The 14,479-nt window shown below is 36.4% G+C and overlaps 1 protein-coding gene across 1 annotated transcript; it reads right to left on the bottom strand.

Annotated features, from left to right (window-relative positions):
- Positions 1-2,404: 2,404 nt before the first annotated feature.
- On the bottom strand, positions 2,405-3,355 carry LOC127192964 (olfactory receptor 4C15-like). The gene has a single exon (XM_051150342.1). It carries the CDS (start codon positions 3,338-3,340, stop codon positions 2,405-2,407), a length of 936 nt encoding a protein of 311 aa, XP_051006299.1. The 5' UTR covers positions 3,341-3,355.
- Between the last annotated feature and the right edge of the window lie 11,124 nt (positions 3,356-14,479).

The raw sequence follows: 14,479 nt of genomic DNA, 5'->3' as shown, positions 1-14,479 counted from the left end.
CTGAGTTACTAAAATATGTCTGTATTTAAGAGAGAGTGAGGACAGACTGAAGAAGTATCAAAGAGTGTCAAGAAATGTTTTAAAACTATCTTAGCCACTAAAAATATTTATAGACTCCCTTAAATACGTCTTTTCTTGCAGATAACAAGTAAAGTTTTTCCCCATGGTTTCATAAAAAGACATTATACGTAATGCAAAACATGATGTTCTCACTGACATCTGCACCCAAAATATGTAATGATAAAATTTAGGGAGAAGTGAGCTGGGCATGGTGGTGCATGCCCATAATCTCAGCACTTGAGAGGCAGAAGCAGGCAGATCTCTGAGAGTTCGAAGCCACCCTGGTCTACAAAGCTAGTCCAGGACAGCCAAGGCTACACACAAAGAAACCCTGTCTCAAAAAATATGGAGATGTTTATAACAGAATTTCTAGGTGGTTGCACCAAACTATACTTCAGGAAGAAAATGATTTCACAAATTGCTAATTAATATAGAAAAGATAATGTGCTGTTTGTACCATTCATCTGGGTTTCATGAGTATTTCATGATAAAGATGTAAAAGTTTGAAGCTTCAAAATGATGGAGGGTATATTTCTTGACAAAGAAGATGAACAATAATAATATTGTGGCAGATCACAAAACTTTTGAAGACTAGTGTCTGGCTCTTTCATGAAATAAATAATCTGTGTTTTTCTCTGTACAGTTACCACTACCAGACACAAATACAACACAAAACATTATATAAATAGAGCCTTGAAACACCTTAACTTAAAAATAATTATTTTTCATTTTCACTGTCACAGTATTTATTTTGGTCTTCCAGTCTCCTTGTCCTCCTCTTTTATGTCCTCACTTTCCCTCTTTCACTGTGCTTTGGACTTCATGGCTAACATGTATGCAATGTCCACATATCTGAACCATGTGTGTATAGATAGAGATGCTCTAGGATAGTCAGGTGACTTATTATTACATGAAAGATCTAATAATGCCCTGCCCTCACAGATGCCCTTGTCATGAGACCACCAGTCTATGGATGTATTGAGTGACATGCTGTGTAAGTTTACTAATTAGCTGACCTTAAGAAAAGAAAGGCTAACTAGCAGTTCCAATGTAATCAGTGGATACTTTTTAAAATGGAAAACTGACACACAATAAGAGGAGACAAATACATGAGTACAGAAGGACAAAAGGACGCAACAACGTTAGAATTGGAGACAGAGGAAAGAAACCAAACATCAAGGAATGCAGGTGTCCTCTGTACAGGGAAAGGGTCAGGAAACATTGTCTCCACCCGGATTAAGTGTGATACAGTCTAACCTAGAGAACTTTCGGAGAATAAACTGTGTTTATTTTTTCTTTTTGTTTTTTTGTTTTGTTTTGTTTTGTTTTTGTATTTGGTTTTTGAGACACGGTTTCTCGTGTAGCCTTGGCTGTCCTGGGCTTGCTTTGTTGACCAGGCTGGCCTCCAGCTCGGAGATCTGCCTACCTCTGCCTCCCAAGTGCTGGGATTAAAGGCATACACCAGCTCTAAACTGTGTTTCTTAATACATTAAGTTTTTCGATATAGCTTCAATAGAAAATCTTGTATCTTTTAAAAAAGTCTCTATAGTTAAGAGAACATGCTCAGTCCTGATACAACTTGGTGACCTGGAGGGCATGGGAAAAGGGCTTCCATTTTCTGAGGAATAGGGGAGTGCGGAGAGGAAGGGTGAGACTGGGAGGTGAGGAGGGTTAGAGCTATGACCAGGATGTAAAGTATATGAATAAAAAATAAGTAAATAAATAAATGTATTTTTAAAAAGGGAAACAAGTACTCATAGCTGATGTCCTATGGAATCTTCCCCAATCCATTCCCACACCAAGTAAGTATGAAAGAACATCATGCCTATCACTAGAGAAACATATGCAATTGATTTAATCAAACTATATCTCTCAATAAATTCAATATGGCACACACACTATACAGCTGATAATGACAAGCCTACTCTGCATACTGGTGTCATACTGCACAGGATCATCTATAACAAAGATTCTGTAAGTGCTCTACTATCTGTGTATCCTGAACCATGGTTACTTCCAGGAGTTACCTAAATCTTTAAAGTGTTTTGACCTCATACACAGTGGAGAATGAATGGCAAATGACTAGATACATGAAATCTCTTTCAATTTCTTCTTAAATTACTACAATATAAATAAGCACAAAATTTAAACATCTTTAGTATACACTTGAAAACCATGAGTTGCCAGATAAGAATTGGTACTCAGAATAACACAAACACGCCATTTCTGACCCTTTAAGGATGTTTTGCTAATGACAGCCATGATTTATTCTGTACAAAGGAAGGAAAGCTCAGAATGTTTTTATCAAATGATTTTGGCCTCTTTACTTATATCTTTCTATCTTTCACTTTCCATCGGAAACCACCATCAATCTCTTCCACACTTTCTTCATGGCATTTTTCATGTCCTTATTCCTAAAAGTATAAATAATAGGATTGAGCAAAGGAGTTAGGATGGTGTAAAATATGGCCACCATTTTATCAAAGGAGAAAGCAGATGGAGGGCATGCATATATAAATATACAGGGGACAAAGAACAAGACCACAACTGCAATGTGGGATCCACAGGTGGAGAGAGCTTTCCACCGCCCTTCAGAACTGTGAGCTCTCAGAGAGAACAGGATGACACCATAGGAGACAAGCAAAATAGAGAAGATTATGATGCAGATAGAGCCACTGTTGGCAACCACTAAAAGTCCAAAGATATGTGTATCAGTGCAGGCCAGCTCCAGTAATGGGAACAAGTCACACATGAAATGGTCGATGACATTGGGTCCACAGAATGGTAGCTGCAAAGTGAAGATAATTTGTATGATAGAATGCAGGAATCCCCCTGTCCATGCTACCCCCACCAGAGTGCCACAAAGCCTCCAGTTCATTATGGAAGAGTAGTGTAAGGGCTTGCAAATAGCTACATAGCGGTCATAGGCCATGGCTGTCAAGACAATCACTTCTACTGCTGCAAGGAAGTGTTCAGCAAAGAGCTGCGTCATGCATCCTTCAAAGGAGATGGTTTTCTTCTCATACAGAGAGTCCACAGCCATTTTTGGAGTGATGACAGAAGAGAAGCATGCATCCAGTAGGGACAAGAATGCCAAGAAGAAGTACATGGGGCAGTCTACCAGCTCTGGGCTACAGACAATGGTCACCACAATTATCATGTTGCCCCCAACAGTTGCAATGTAGACAAACAAAAATAAAATAAAAACTATTTTCTGGACTTTAGGGTTCTGTGAAAGTCCAAGGAATATGAACTCTGTTACAAAACTCTGGTTTTGCATAATTTCAAGGAGAGCTCATAAGCAAAACTGTGTACATGTGAGTCTATATTTATTAGGGAAAAAATGCTTAAAGTAAGTGTATGTTATCATCAAGAGGTTGGAGTAGTAAATATTTTTTTAATGAGGACAGAAAAAGCAAGTACTTTGCCCAACACATGTACATACAAACAACACTAAGTGAATTGTTGTGTGTGTGTGTGTGCACACTCGTGTGTGGTGTGTGTGTGCACACGCGTGTGCACATGCATTTATAGAGAGACAGGTGGACAGATAGGTGATAGCAAGAAAGCTAGATGAGAAAATAGTAAGTAAAGAAGAGGGTATGAATTACAGAGGAGGATTACTGAATGAGTTGGAAGTGGGGAGGGATGTAAGTGTGGGAGTAATATAGATAAGGAATACATGTATAAATTTCTTTTTAACAAAAGAAAAAAGTCATTTTTCTCAAGGCAGTATTTGGAGATCATGTAGAATTACAATGCTGGTTAGTTTTACTCCGCAAAGCACACATGTTTTGTCCTCGAAATGATGACTTATTTTCTCTAGTGGCTCCCTGGAGCAGAATAACAAAACGCACTGTGAAACCATCTACATGGTACACATGGAGAGAAAACACTTTGTATTAGTCATGTCTGCAGTCTGCTTGGAACGAGATAGAGATGAATAGCTTTTTTTAATTATATAAATTCTTTTATTTTTAATTTGTTCATTTTACATCCTGATTGTAGCTTCCTCCATTCTCTCCTCTAGGTCCCACCCTCTCTCCCTTATCCTCCTTCCCCCATATCCTAGTCCTCAGGAAGGGAGAGCCCTCCTCCCCTATCATCTGACCTGAGCCTATCAAGTCTTTAGATGAATAGTTTACAATGTCTGATCAGACCACTCACCTACCAACAAAGGAGTGGAAAAATACACTGACGGATGTAACTGAAAATCCTCATCCTAACATCCTGAGGTTAATTAGAGTGTCAGAAGAATTAATTTATTATTAAAAAGTACAAAGGCCTACAGAAAACATTTGTCTCTATTTGTAATGTGCACATTTAAGGTGTCAAGATTTCTCCTTTAATTCATCATTTTAAACTGTAACCAGAACATAATATAATAATACCTGTTGTCATGGAAAGTGAGAAATAGAAATTAAGCAACTGCTTAGAACTAAGGTAACAGGAGCAGAGAGTTATTATTGTTATTTTATTGGTGAAGGTTTTTGTCATTGGTGTTAATCTTAAACTAATGAAAGATGCTTAACCTGGTATTTTAACACAGACTTTCTGGTTATAACATACAATATTTTCCCTCTGTGATGAGCAGAGAAGGAAAGAAATTCATCTTTTCAGACAAACACTGCAGAGTAGTGGTGGTCTTTCTACATCCTACTTCTAAATATAAAAATTAAAATAATTTATTACTTTTTTGTGATTTTGTGATTGAGAGATCTTGACCAAGCTGACAGAAAAAATGGTTAAGATTTAAAATTAAATGCTCTCATCAGCCACATATACACACTGACAACAGTCACATAGCAGGAAGAGAAACTGTAGAATATTAGAATATTGAACATTAGAAACTTCAAACTTTATAATTATCAGTTATTTATTCAAGGTTGCCCTTGCTAATGCAACAAAACTCCACAAGATCTATTATTTGAAATTTATAAGACTTTCTTATAACAATGATGCTTATAAATAGCTTACCTAATTAGCTGCAAGGTTAATGAAAAATATCAAATATGAACATGTGAAAACATGACTCAAACTAAAATGTCCTTACCAATTCTAGTTACAATTCATGCCTTTAAAACCAGCTGCATTACTCACTGATAGTTTTTCCATAAAACCACCATATATATATTTCAGCTCTTGAATTCATTTTCCTCAGGCAGCTATTGCTTCAGTTGTTTCTGAGTCCTCTCATGTGTGGACAACTGAAATACATTAGTAAAACACATTTTTGTGCCCACACATTTTCATGTACATACACACATGCATATGTTTATATATATGTTTTTAAAAATATCTGAATATGTACATATACTAAGAAAGATAAGCTGATCTTCAGGAATGAAGGCCAGCTAACATATTACATCATGCTTATAGAAGTACAGGGCACAGCTGTGTGCTTTTGCTTAAAGCAGGAATTTCCACGTGTTCTTAACTCCAGTCCTCACCAGTCTGTAACTCAAACTCCTTGCCCACTCATTAGTTATATCTGAAGAAAGAACAGTATAAAACAAACACTAGAGGGTCATTAGATCAGAAAATAACAATTATAGTAATGTTAAGAGATCATGATATAATTTAACATGTCCAGTTTAGCCTCAGACCAAAGAATAGAAAACAAAACAAAACAAACAAACAAAAACAGGAGTGGTGTAGTTCATGATAATGCCACAGTGAAACTCCTTACTGTGTATAAATAACATACATTTAAAAAAGAATACATTAGACTTTGGTGAACTTATGCTCAAATCCCAACAAATCTGTTGTGTATCACATTACTTCAAGTCCTTCAAATTTGATAAGCCTCAGGTTTTGGTTCTGCAAATGGATTTAATGCTTGGAGTCATCACTAATTTTCATGTGATAATCACATATAGACACTGATGCAGCTGGGAGCTCCAAAAGAAGCAGATAGCAAGTGCTGAGACCTAACCGTTAATTACAATGAGAAATAGCATTTTAAATATGGACACATTTTAGTATCCTTAACAATTATCAAGTTCAGTTCTATAGCCCACAGACCACCATCAAGTTTATTACTGTTCAACATAGCAGTATTTTGCAAAAGAAAGCAAATTGGGTAGGAGGCTAAAAGGAAATAAAATCCTAATATCAATCTAGAATAATATAAATATAAACATTACCTTTAAATAATCTTTATTTTTTTCCTAAGAGCAACAAAATTTTAATGCAAATAACCTACAGCAGTGGTTCTCAACCTGTGGGGCATGACCCCTGTGGGGGGTCTAATGACTTTTCATAGGTGTTGCCTAGGACTATAGAAAAATGAACATACTTATATTAAGATTCATAACAGTAGCAAAATTATAGTTATGAAATATCAACAAAAACTATATTGATGGTGGTCACCACAACATAAGGAACAGTCTTAGAGGGTCACAACATTAGGAAGGTTGAGAACATCAGGCCTACAGGTGTAGATTCTCAGCACAGTGCCTGCTGTACAAACATGAAGCCCTCAGAACACGTAGATACACAACCCAGGCATAATGGTCCACACCTGTTATCCCCATGCTTGTCAGATGGTGACAGGTTGAGCCTTGGAACTTGCTTACCAACTATTCTTGTGTATAGGTCAGCTTCAGGTTAAGTGTGGAATTCTGTTTCAAACACACTAAAGTGGGCAGTAATTAAGGAAAACATATGACACTGACCCAAGGCCTCCTCATATAGGTACATACATACATAGACATAGCAACACATATGAACACTCACAGAAAAACACATGGAATCAAACACACAAGGGAAGAAGAAAGTTAAAAAGTGACTGAATGAGGAGACAGAGAGAGAGAGAGAGAGAGAGAGAGAGAGAGAGAGAGAAGGAAGAAGAAGAAGAAGAAGAAGAAGAAGAAGAAGAAGAAGAAGAAGAAGAAGAAGAAGAAGAATATAAGTACTTATAAGTATATATAAAGTACTATCGTATAAACTGCTGAAAATAATGTGAAATTGAACAAATAATTAAGTAGAAAATATAAATAAAACTCATAAGAGTAGATAATTGATAATTTCATAACAATTAATATAAAATTTGTTATTTAGTTCAGAGAAATAAATCTGTTTATTTCATAATGACGACAAATGCATCACAGTGATATATGCTGATACTATCAAATGAGGCTAAGTGGTGTGCTAGATTGTTCATATTCATGTGCTTCCAAAATCAGTAAAATTAAAACATTGAAGAAGACAATTACAATTTCTTTGTTTCCTAATACCAAAAAGACAGCAATAATTAATGAAAAAAGCGACCATCAATATGAAAGAGAGCAGAGTGTATGGGAAGTTCAGGAGAAATGAAAGAGAGAGTGAGATGATTCAATTATATTATAAAACTGCCACAATAAAAGTTATAATTTTTTAAAGTTGGCAAAAATAATGCTTCCTAATACTTAGGTACCTGTGAATAAACTACTTCACTTCAAACTCATTGGTTCTCAAGTACTTATGGACACAATTATTCATAACATTCTGAACAGTGTAAATTCTAAAAAACAAATGAATGTTGATATCAACATTACTTATCCAGTGTATGCATATGCAAACTGATGTCAAAATTTAATCAATCCTAAAGTGTTCGTGTAACCTTATACTTTGAAATATTGAAGATGGAAATATCTTAAGCATTCAATAACAGTGATGTCTAATTAAACAATAATTTTATTAAAGTACAAATCATTAATATAAGTAAAATACCGACAGCTGGAAGGTAGAATGATTAAACTTTTAATATGTGTGACAAGTAGGAGAAAACTAATGTAGACATTTTTGCATGCAATTTATAACCTATTAAGGAAGTATATAACAATACTAAAGACTTTACTTTCAGTATTTGTCATTTCACTATTGTCAAAATATTTAGGGTAGAAAATCTAGTTTTAAAACCCATGGAACCAAACTTCTTTTTCCTGAAAATATTGGGTAGACAGGGAAATGGGGAGGATCTGGGATGAATTGGGAGAAATTAAATAATATGATCAAAATATATTGAAAAACTTTTAAATAAAAACTGTAAATGTGCAATCTACCTTTTTTACCTTCAGAAAGAGAATATGGGATTTCAAATCATTGATGAACAGATATGGAAGTTGTCTATCACTACACGATTTCTCTCATTAACACTGTAGAACTCATAAGCTTTCCCTAAACAGCTTTACCATAGACCCAAACCCCCCACCATTATACATTCTTTGATAATGATTTCAAATTCACATTCTTTATGGAGAAATTTATTCTGTCGATATGTCTCAAGAAATATTTCATGATTTTTGTTTCTCTGAGAATCACAATCTTGCTGAGAAGTGGTGGCCCGTGCCTTTAATTCCAGCACTTGGGAGACAGATGCATCTGGATTTCTGTGAGTTTGAGGCCAACCTTGTCTATAAAGATAATTCCAGGACAGCCAGGACTAGACAGAAGGACCCTGCTTAGGAAACACAAAACAAAAAAACAAACAAGCAAAGAACCACAAACTTGAATGTTCTACAGAAGTCACTTCCCATGCTCGGGGATCCTGTACAACAGGAAATCTCTTGTTTCTTGGACCAGTGTCTTCTAAAATTATGCTTTCCTGTGCCCTACTATTCATAATAGACACTATTTCCATCCCATTCATTTTAACATCAAATCTATCTGAAGCAACATTTGTTATTCTTCAAATAACAAGAGTTCTTCATTGACGAGGAATTATTTATAACACTCAAGTTTATCAGAAGGATGAGTAGCAGTTTGTCAATATAAGTACTAATTCTAAAAAATTATTTCAAACAAATATATATTGTTGTCACTAAGAAAAATAATAGCATCATCTTGTTTGAAATGGCCTTTATGTTAAATTCCTTAAAGTCATCCTATTTTGATCTAAGAGTCTTCTAATTCATTGAAGTAAAACATTATTTCCAATGAATTCCAGTAAGTGGACATCTTCCCATGACTGTCTGAGACACGTGTTCTCTTCAGATTACTATCAGTCTCTTTTTTCACTGCTACACCTTAGATTTCCCTAAATGTCACAGGCTAGTAATTATGAAATTTATGAAATATGGGAAAACCCACCATCCTCTGTCTACTTTTATCTCATTCCTAACAGATGTTTGAATTTTCTATTTTTCTTCCCTTAATGCTTTATATTTCTTTTAGAAGAAGACCATGTGAATTAACTCAGTTCAAGACATCAACCACTTTGTGTTTTCCTGAACAGTCCTGGGATGAAAACCTGATGTTTATGGCACCAGACACACTGGGCAAAAATAGACATAACAGTATCTTGGGTCACTCTGACATCTCTTGCCCTTCACTGTGCTCTATAGTTGTGGAATGAGAACATTTTATCTTCTCTATAAATAACTAGATAGGGTGGAGCATTACTTCAGTCTCTATGACACTGTCAGTATACTTTTTACAGTCTTAAACCATATTAAATTTATTTTTAAAAACAGTAGGTGAGATAATAATAATAATAATAATAATAATAATAATAATAATAATAATAATGAGAGCGTTAGTATACTAGACAAATAAGATTGTGTTTAGAAAAAACAAATAAACCAAAGTCCTACTTAAAGCTCGAAGAGAAAAATGTCCATTTAGTAAAATTTCAGTTTGCCTAGTTTCAAGATAAAAGAAGAGTTTTAATTTTGTAACAGTTGAAAAGCATTTCAGAAATATATTCAGAAGGAAGAAAGAAGAGACAATTTTTTAAAGGAGGGAGGAAAGGAAGGAGGGAGATGGATTGAAGGAAAGTAAGGATGAATTAAAGAAGCAGTTATCACACTGTAACAGCTGTTACATTTTGACACTTACTCAATGCTGTCCTCTCAGCTCGGGTGATCACTTTATTCTTGTATATATCCACTGTGCTTGGTCATAAATCCATACTAAAGATGAGGAATCTGAGCACCAAAGTCTATGTAACTCTCTCAAGAATAGTTACACAGTGACATGCCCGTGACTATATTAATCATGGCATCCTGTCCACAACATCCAAATTTTAAACCATTTTGTCATAGTTTAAAATCATCTCCCAAAATGAAGAAAAGGGTGTCCTATGTTCTAACTCTGTGATAAAATCTGAAGATAGCCTCTTCCTCTTCTCTGTGGAGACCTCTGTTTGTTGGTAACCAGATGTTATGTTTGGGTCCTCCTCTTCCTTTTCCCTCCAGAAGAGAGAAGGCCAGTGGTGGATGCAGGTGAGAATGCCACCATCCTTTTCTAGTGCTGTCTCCACATGGTCTAGGACAAAAGGAAACAAAGAAGCCAAACTTTCCTCCTTGATTCTAACTGGACTTTATTGAAGTTTCTCCGAGAGGCCATGAACCTGTGAGATTCACTCTTAGGTCCCCAGGGTCTGTTTAAAAAAAAAACTGTCAGCACTGGTTTCCAAACACATTTTGGTCTGCATTTTAGGTGCTCAAGTGTTTATACTCGTTTTGTATCTCACATCCAAATTAGAGTTTAGTTTTTAATTTTGTAAATTTTTCTTGAGGTTCTATTTAAACTCTCATGAAGTTTAAAATCTCATAAATTTCAGGAATATAGCATTTTTATAAGGGATGGAACATAGTGGCTCTGAAGAATTCTACATAAAATCCTGTGTACCTGCCAAACTGTTCATGAACCCAACCATTCATAAAGAAAATAAAATATAGAATATTTTGTAATAAATTTCTATGTGAAATATGAATGATTTGGGGAATATGGATGCAAGGCTACTGTTTAAAATATAAAAATATGAGGAGATATAGATATAATTTAATTGTAAATTTATTTTCTTTGTAAATATGAAACTGAGGATTTATAATTTTAAATAGATGAATTTGCAGAATTTTTCTCATTTCTTTTTATCTAAAAGATGATGTGGAAGACTTGCTTATTATAAGAAAACACAACATTGGAACTGTTATTTGAGAGCCTGTGTGGGAGGACATGCTAGTAACATTAACTCTTGGGAGGTAAAGATGGGAGAACCACTGCAAACTCAGTGGTAGACTGAGCTAAATCACAGTTCCAGACCAGCTAGTGCTACAGAGAAAGATCTTCTCTCAAAACAAAGAAGATGGCTTAGTGGATAAAGCTTGCAGCCAAATCTGAAGCCAGAGTTCAGTTCTTCAGACTGGCATGGTGGAGGGAAATAACTCCTGTAAATCTCCTCTGATCTCCTTAAATATCATTTCCCATGTTTACACATACAACCCACACTCAATTGATAATACACATACATACATGCACATCTGTATACCCATACAAACACATACACCTGATTGATACAGATAAATGATAATATGTGATTGATAGATGTAAATAACAGCTAGAGAAATGATAAATAGATGATAAATGGTGATAGAGAGATAGATGATACGTAGATGATTGATATGTAGATAGATAGATAGATAAATAATAAATAGATTATAGATAGGTAATGTATTTTCAAAGCTAAACAGAAATAAATAACTAAGGAAAATCTGGGAAGTAGCTTCATAAAACCATTCAAGGAGAGAACACACAAAACTATCTGTGTTTTTATCCAGTTTTTATGCATGACATCTTACATAGTTTTATGATAATTCAAGTATCATGTAAGTAATTGTAAGTTTTAAGTGATTTGTAGGGAAATTCATAAATAATGGCACCCAGAAGAACAATTACATCTATGAGCTATAGAATTAAGATTTGTGTGTTTCATTGTCTTACCCGAAATTTTGTTTGTGTGTCTTGACAGAAGAATCACCTGGTACAGGTCACACTGTGAGACAGACTGATATTTGCCAACATCCCTCCTCCGCTTCAGATGCTAACATTTCCTGCATCCCTGAATCTCTGTTCAAACTACTTTTAGTGTCCTCTACTTTACTTTATGCCCAACTTTGCTTAATCCTCTGTTAGCGCTACCTATTGAAACAGAGTAAAATAACATACAAATGTCAGTTTTAAATGAATTAAAGAATAAAAGAATAGTTTTTAAGTAAGTATAAATTTTAAGGCGATATTTTATGTTCAAATAATTAAAAAATAAAAGAGATGAGATGTGATGGATGCTATGCAAGAGGAACAGCAAAACAGCTTTACAGCTCATGGAGTGCTGCCCACCCATTAGCACAACAGCAATGGGCATGCCTCAGAGAGACAGAGGCCCTGGGACTAGGACAGAGTCCAACGACCTCATACTCTTGTGGAGTTTGCTCTGCTTGTTGCCCCATGTTCTATGGGTTGTATGAAAACTCAAATGGGGGTTCTAGACATTCATTGGCACCTAAATTAATAGGAATTGATCTTTTCACGCATTGCTGCTGGAGCAGATTAATGATTGACTCATCCACCACCCTCAGAAAGAACTTTGAGTGTAGAATGTTAGTAACGTCCACAACCATTGAAAGAAATTTGGAGATGGTTAGTAAACTTAGGTTTTTGCTTGTGGCTTTGATGTGAAAAATCTTTTTCAGTGTTTTCTAGTACACTTTATTCACACTGCATCCTGATTGCTATCCCTTCACTCTTATCTTCCAGTTTCCACTCTCACTACCTTTTCTGCCCTATTCCTCTTCACTAGCCTTCTGATGTGGGGAGGCTCCTCCCCCTCCATCTGGCCACAGCCTATCAGGTCTCACCAGGATAGCCTGCATCCTCTTCCTCTGTGTTTTGCAAGGCCATCCTGCCAGGGAACAGTGATCAAATCACGGGCACCAGAGTGCATGTCACAGGTTCAGAGGCAGCCTCTCCTCTTCCCTGTCCTCTGCCCCCATGTGGAGAATGAGCTGTCCATCAGCTACGTCGGAACAGGAGGTCTGTGTTCTATGCATGCATTACCCTTGGTTGGTACATCAGTTTGTTCAGGTCCCCCTGTGTCCAGATACCAGGTCCTGAAGGTTTCCCTGGGGAGCTCCTGACCCTTCTGGGTCCTTCCATTCCCTCACTCTTCCATACAACTTGGAGCTCTTCACCCAGAGTCCCAGAGTCTCTCTTGGAGTCCCAGTATCTGTCCCAATCCCCTGCTTAGTATAGTCTCTCAAAGGACATCTATGCTCGGCTAATATCCACTTATAAGGGAGTATATACCATGCATGTCTTTCTGGGTCTAGGTTACCTCACTCGAGATGATGTTTTCTAGTTCTGTCCATTTGTCTTCAATTACAAGACTTCCTTGTTTTTAAAAGCTGGATAGTATTACACTTTTGTGGAAAATCTTAGAGAACAATTTGAAGTTCAGAAAGGTGCAATGTTAATAGTTGAGCTAGGAATTTTCTTGAGGCCAGGGTACAAGAAAAATGACAGCACAACTAATACTAGCTGACATACTTTTCCTACCGAAGTTGGGCTGGTGAGCAAGGTGGTGATTAATTTCTTATACCCATTTTTCCCCTTGGCTTCCTGATATTTAGTAAAAATTTGTTAATCAGTAGATGTGAGCTCAATTTTATTAACAAATATATTTTATTATAAACTTATCAACTGAAAGTACCTCACTTATAACCCCACTAACCTAAACAATAGGAGAAGAAGATTAAAGAATACAATAACAAAACTATAAGGATATCAGTTCTGAGGAACTATTCTCTTGGCATAATCAGCAGGATTTCTTCTGCTGCAACCTGGAGTAACCAGAACCTCAGCAGGAGCCCAGAGCTCCGAAGCCTTCCCTCGAGTGGTTCTCTCTAGGAGGATCTCGAAGTGGAGCACTGAACAGCCAAAACTATCCCAAGTCTCCAAAAGCCCCGCCTCCAGTTCTGGGCTCATTTATATATCTCCTTCCAGAGTCTGTTCATGAGATCTTTTCAGATGGCAAAAATCAATCTCCTGCAAGAGGTGGTTGGTCTTCTAGTGAATTAATATCACCTGTTCTCTCACAAGACCATTCCCCATCCCCCACTTGGGATCATAACAAAACCAGGTTTATCTCTTCTTCAAGTAGATGTGCACCCTGAGGATTTAAAGTAGAAATAACTAATGTGAGGCACCAGAGTACGTGAGAAAGTCATATCACACTCTCCACTCAACTGTGGAGAATATGCTGACCATTGGCTAGATCTGGAAAGGGGTTTAAAGTTTACCTCCTGTATTGTCCTTGGCTGGTGCCTTAGTTTGAGCAGGACCCCTGGGCCCAAATCTGCCTATCATATTGTTCTACTTGTAGATTTCTAGGACCCTCTGTATCCTTTTATTTTGCTATTCTCCCATGCGCCTCTCAATTTAGAGTCCCAATAGGATGCCTTCCCCTCTGTCCCATTTCCTGGTAAGTGAAGGCTTTCGTGGAACATGCCCCTTGGGCGAGTATGCAGATATAAGTGAGTATATACCATTTGATTCTTTCTGCTTCTGGGTTAACTCACTCATTATGATCATTTCTAGCTCAATCCATTTATCCACAAATTTCGGGAATTCCTTGTTTTTAATAGCTGAGTAGTAT

Source organism: Acomys russatus, chromosome 8 (assembly GCF_903995435.1).
Source record: "Acomys russatus chromosome 8, mAcoRus1.1, whole genome shotgun sequence".
NCBI classification, from domain to species: Eukaryota; Metazoa; Chordata; class Mammalia; order Rodentia; family Muridae; genus Acomys; species Acomys russatus.
Note: the sequence above shows the minus strand (reverse complement) of the source record. Positions and strands in the feature narration are given on the sequence as shown.

What these genes read in the sequence shown, in the direction of transcription:
- LOC127192964 (XM_051150342.1), bottom strand. Translation starts at nt 3,340, where the DNA reads ATGCAAAACCAGAGTTTTGTAACAGAGTTCATATTCCTTGGACTTTCA.